The sequence below is a fragment of the Triticum urartu genome, chromosome 5A (genome assembly GCF_056163025.1).
Source record: "Triticum urartu cultivar PI428250 chromosome 5A, HENAU_Tu73, whole genome shotgun sequence".
In the NCBI taxonomy this organism is placed as follows: Eukaryota; Viridiplantae; Streptophyta; class Magnoliopsida; order Poales; family Poaceae; genus Triticum; species Triticum urartu.
Genome location: NC_141877.1, coordinates 358,264,013 through 358,269,482, shown reverse-complemented (window position 1 = coordinate 358,269,482; position 5,470 = coordinate 358,264,013). Strand labels below are relative to the sequence as shown.

Sequence of the window (5,470 nt, the reverse complement as noted above, 5' to 3'; positions counted from 1 at the left end):
CCAACCCTTCATGAACTGGCGAGAGCGCTTGGCACAGAAGTGCCAGTCATCCACCGCAGAGATGGACCTGTGGGGGGCGAGCCAGGCCTCCAACCAGCAGGCCCGAACGGCCTCAGCGAAACCATTCTGGTTAAGCCAGTAAGTTTCGAAGCGAAACCTGAGCGCGGTGGGTGGGCGATCATCCTGGGAGGACAGGAGCAGAGGGATGTGATCCGAGCCTATACGGGTGATGGCTCGGAGGGAGGCAAGGGGGCGGCGAAGCTCCCACTCAGGCGAAACCAAGACGCGGTCGAGCACGGAGCGGGTCGGGTCTGCCTGGTGATTGGTCCACGTGAATCTGGCACCAAGCCTATCTAATTCCCTCAGGCCGAGATCGGCGATGCAGTCATTGAACATCTGCATCCGGAGAAAGTTAACTAAATCGTTGCTCTTGTCACTGAGGGGGCCCTCTCCGTTCACTAAATGAGTTGCCAACAAAAAACTTCATGAGTCCCTTATCACTGAGGAAGCCCCCTCAGCCTTTCCTTCCCCACTCGGTTTTCTTATTGCTTCAATCCGGAGATCTCCATTAGGAAGCTCTCCCTTAATAGTTTGGACCTTGGCTTTCGCCGCTCGCAGTTCACGGTGAAGTTATCTAGGCGGCAAGATCTTGTTGTCATCTTCCCAACTCTCTCTCTCTCTCTCTCTCTCTCTCTCTCTCTCTCTCTCTCTCTCTCTCTCTCTCTCTCTCTCTCTCTCGGTTTACAATGGCCTCACAATGGCCTCACTCTGCCTGTGGGAATTTCTCAATCAAATCGCTCTAAGCTAAGCTAATGCAGGGGCATTGCTCTCGAGGTTCAAACGAGTTTGGAAGGCTCATGTGCCTCCCAAGATTAAGGTGTTCTTGTGGATGGTCATTCGTAAGCGCTTACCGGCTACTGAGTGCCTTAGGCCATCTACGATGGCAAGCGCTTGGATGGGCGTTTACAGGAAAATAAATAAATAGATTTTGGCTTAGCGGCTGTATTGGGAGTCCATACCTCCAACGCAAGCGCCGCGTTGTATATCTCCTTAAGCCCTTATATCTCTAAAAAAAAAAGAGGTCCCGTACCCAATCTAAGAAAAAATTGTTCCGTTAAGAACTGCCTGAAAACTTCAGATACATAACAGACAGTAACAGCAGCACACGCTCACACAGACATGCAACAGCTCCCTACAGTCCTACACCATCGTCATCGTCGTCTCATCTACCTGCGGCAGCTGCGTCACGTGGCGCCGGCGTCGATCCACTTGACGGTCACGAAGAGCTCCCCGGACTCGACGTCGCGCAGCCGCAGCCGGGAGTCGAGCACGATCTCGCCGTCGGCGTAGGTCACGAAGCTGTCGGAGAGCAGGCAGTTGTCGGCGGTCGGCGCCACCTTCCGGAGCCTGGTCTCCCCTGTGGTGAGCTTGAGCGCGCGCCGCAGCTTCGTCGCGGCCGCCACCGGCTGCAGGTCGATGAAGGCGTGGCCCATCTTGTCGTCGTACTTGAACCGGTCCCGGTCGAACACCTCCTGCCAATACCAACGCAATCACGCACGGTTGTTCAGTCGACCAGGCCAAGAAAGTTGTAATGTCAGTTCAAAGTAGCCTTAAGGTCTTGTTAACTCTGGTGGTATTTGGTTCACAAGCTAGCAAGAAGTGTCTGAAGAAAAGTTTCGGTAGCTGGGCTGCTGCTGTAGGTGACATTTCTTTGTCAGGCCACTGTCGCTGTTTGTGCCTGATGATGACGAAGCTCGAAAATGATGTTTTTGGGAAAACTATCTGCTCAGAAAAACAATGGAGGATCGCAGATGCCGATGAAACCTCACGCTGAACGTACTGTCGATCAACATCGGTTATGCAACTTGCACCGGAAATCGAATGGTTGGTAAAAACTCGGGCTCAACGGTACAAGGTATGTCTCCCAATGATGCTACACATCTCTAGCATACCCAGCACAAGCAAGTCACCACACGCACCTCAAATTGCAGTAGTGTGAACTAAAACCACGACAATTATTTTGGAACGAAGGGAGTACTAATTACTGATAGTAATCATTACTAATTTACCAAGGGATTTGCAAGGAGCCACTCCAGTGACCCTATTTAGCTCCAGACACTGACCATCTAGGCCCACTTGAAATCCGTCTCGCAATGCTCCAGTGACCTAGTTGGTTAGAATCCATAAAATGGGAGAGGAATACCCTAAAGCGAGAGGTCTGGACAAGATTGTCTAGTTTAACTTTCTGACATTTGACCAAAATACGTGTAGTTCCATCAATTGTAATGAAAAATGCTCAGCAGCAAAGAAAATACGCCACACGCTCAAACGAGGGTCAAAGGAAAGTCTCAGCTTATAAGGGGAAGAGGCCACAAGAAAAATAAGGCCACATGCTCTCTATTCTTTGACCGGACCTCCAATTTTCTTTGACGCCATACCGGATTAAATTATGGGACTGCATATGCTTGTGGACTAATAGTTTTTAGTAAGCATTGGTCTGTTCACACTTCATGTATGTCTTATACAAGCAATATATACTAGACTTTTTTGTCTTCATGAAGATACCGACAAACGAGAAAGACTTGCTAATAGAAAATAAAAAAACATATGATGCTTATTCAGAGCTGAAACATGCTTCGAGGAAGCTGAAGGCATGTCGAACACAATCATACTAAATAGTCAGGTTCTTTTATTCGAGAAAGAAACCGATGGGCCAAAGAAACATGGCAACTTACAAATTTGATGATCCCTAGAGGTTCCCTGATGGAGAAGACCATCTCTTCGTTCCAAACTGGATTGAGGCAACTGTTGATGACTTTTGTCTTTGCACTCTGCAGGTAAAAAAGGTAACGAATAACGAACGGTATTAGAGGTCGACAAAGGACATTGTCCACCCATAAAGAAATGCACACTTGCTTGATAGATTTCACATGTACCGAACCAAATTACTAGCTCAAAGTGAGATATCCTTGTAACATGTATAGAACTATTGAGTGGCGACTGAGAGCTCTCAGTTTTTATATATGACCGGCAGCAGTATACATAGATAAGTATAAAACCATTCAATGAGCCTCATGCAAGTTGAGAACTTTCCTGTTTGCTGACATCATTGAGTATTCAGTGTCAGCAGTTTAGGGTTTTCTCATCATAATCTCACACTCTTGCTTTTGAACTATACTTTTTCTTAGAAAATTTGAAATGTGGACATGTGGTCAAAACGAATAAATTTGGTAAAAAGGAAAAGAGACCCAAGTTGAAGCCAAAACGCTTTGGAGATGAAGGAAAAAAAACAAGTGAGCATTGGCTTGGTAAAGGATGAAGAAAATTCGCTCCAATCAAAGGTGCCACGCACGAAGACAGACAAACATGCGCGTGATTGTCGTCGTCATTACATGATTAACAAATGCGCGAGTGGATTTGGCAACGTAAGATGTCTGAAAAACCGAAAGTTGAATTGGCTGGTAAAAAAGAAGGGTATGTAAGTCGTAAACTGTATTATTGAGGAAAAAGCTTTTGACAAAATGTTTCGCTTTAGGCTGGCAGTTGGATTTATTTAAGATTGATAAACACACTTGCCACTCTCTTCACAAGATTCTTTGCTTTTACTTGTATAGACAGTGAAGTTATGTGTAAGAATGGTTTAACACAAGGGCGCTGAATTAAGTATGGCATGCCGACTGACAGGCCAACCAAAACAATGTTCAACTTCAACGTTGGACCCAAGAGAAAGCACGTGCTTGGACTATCTACCTATCTGTAAAAGAGGTGAATCAAGCAAACAAACAGAAGGCACTAGAATCCATCCATGTATTGTTGAGTAGGTGCTCAACTCAAGCAAACAGACAGGGCGTAGGATGTAATTTATGCAAGACTGGGTGGGCAGGGCAGACCTTGTCTGCGAGGCGGACGACGACGTAGGGGTCGCTGGAGGTGAAGTCCCTGATGGCGAGGTTGGTCCCCTGCGCCACCACCACCTTGAGCACGCCGGGCCGCGCCCCCCTCCCCTCCGCCTCCTCGTTCATCCTCTGATCGATCTTGCAGATCCCTCGCTCCCTCCCTGAACGGAAATCAAACCAGTTGGCTTCACATGTACTACTCCACGATAATCACAAGAACCGGGCAAGAATCGACCGATTGTTTCCGTTCACGCAGAGAGAGGAAGAGTGAAACCTACCTTGCCTTGCCTTGGTTGAAGAGTATGTATGCTTCTGCTGGGCTCTGCCTGCGGTGGTGCCCTGCCTGTGCTTGTGCTTGCTGGTGGAGTGGTGAGGGGGCGGGGGGGTGGGTGATGCGTTTGTTTGTTTGCTTGCTCGTTCCTGTGGGAGAAGACGGGGAGGGGATTTAAGGCAAGGCTGGCAGTGGAGCCCGCGAGGGAGCGAGCGGAGTTGTCCGGCGCGGAATGGACGGACGGGGTATGATGAGTAGACTCGGTCGGTCTCCTGTCCGTATCACGGACCCGAGCCGGACGTGCGTGGTGGGCGGGCTCGCTCCTCCTCCGGTCCTTGTGTTTGTTGCCCACGCCCAGCAGCTCCTGCCACCGGTCAAATCCCGGACCCAGTCAGCCGGGAGCAATGGATGGCGTCCACACGCTCTCGGCTCGGCTGGCTCTATAGCCCAGTCAGTCTTCATGCTCCTGCTGCGTTGCTACTGCTAGCGCGACCAGACCATCATTTTTTTTCTATACGTACGCCATCTGATCCAACTCAGTCACATATACTTGAAGGCGACCGTGTGCTCGCAAGAAATAAGGCAATTCTGCATATAATTGCATCCCTAAGAGCAACTCCAACGCGCCGTCCGTTTGACTCGATCACCTGCTCGATGTCCGCTCAGTTTATCATTTAGATCAGAAGCGTGCCCAACCCGCCGACCCAAATTTGCCGGCGTGGCTGGCTGGCCACCCTTTTTCAACAAATATGTACGCATTTTGCATTATTTCACAAACAAACATATAGTTTCACAACCAAATAAAGTATAATTTCACAACCAAATAAAGCATAGTTTTACAAGCCGAATAAAAATTAAATTGTCTCACATAATTTTACAAGCCGAATAAAAAAGACACATCTATTGGTTGCCAACATGAGACCACATATGCTCAACCAAATCATTTTACAACTGCATGTGAGTTTTCCAATCACGCATTTCATGATGAAATTGGGTGAACTGTTCAAACGTTGCCGCTCCTCCATGCTCAGGCACAACATTCTCACCCTGAAACGGAAACCCTTGATTGTAGATACGTTCCGGACGCTCATCTTTTACGATCATATTGTGCATGATCACACAAGCAGTCTTCACTTCCCACTGCTTCTTCGTGCTGCAAGTCCTAGCAGGATACCGAACGATGCTCCATTGAGATTGCAAAACACCAAAGGCATGCTCGGCGTCCTTCCTAGCACCCTCTTGCTCTTGAGCAAATCTTTTCCTCTTCTCTCTAACAAGGTTGGGGATTGTCTTCACAATAGTG

General features: G+C 48.2%; 1 protein-coding gene across 1 annotated transcript; it reads right to left on the bottom strand.

Annotated features, from left to right (window-relative positions):
- Positions 1-1,096: 1,096 nt before the first annotated feature.
- Positions 1,097-4,331, bottom strand: LOC125508915 (Calcium-dependent lipid-binding (CaLB domain) family protein). The gene is made up of 4 exons (XM_048673724.2): positions 4,175-4,331; positions 3,891-4,057; positions 2,736-2,831; positions 1,097-1,532 (listed from the first exon to the last, which is right to left on the bottom strand). The coding sequence occupies exons 2-4, from the start codon at positions 4,020-4,022 to the stop codon at positions 1,245-1,247; spliced, it is 516 nt and encodes a 171-aa protein (XP_048529681.1). The 5' UTR covers positions 4,023-4,057; positions 4,175-4,331; the 3' UTR covers positions 1,097-1,244.
- Between the last annotated feature and the right edge of the window lie 1,139 nt (positions 4,332-5,470).

What these genes read in the sequence shown, in the direction of transcription:
- LOC125508915 (XM_048673724.2), bottom strand. Translation starts at nt 4,022, where the DNA reads ATGAACGAGGAGGCGGAGGGGAGGGGGGCGCGGCCCGGCGTGCTCAAG. An exon ending in TCGTCCGCCTCGCAGACAAG is followed by an intron (nt 2,832 to 3,890) that starts GTCTGCCCTGCC and finishes TTTTACCTGCAG; the next exon opens with AGTGCAAAGACAAAAGTCAT. An exon ending in CTCTAGGGATCATCAAATTT is followed by an intron (nt 1,533 to 2,735) that starts GTAAGTTGCCAT and finishes TGGTATTGGCAG; the next exon opens with GAGGTGTTCGACCGGGACCG.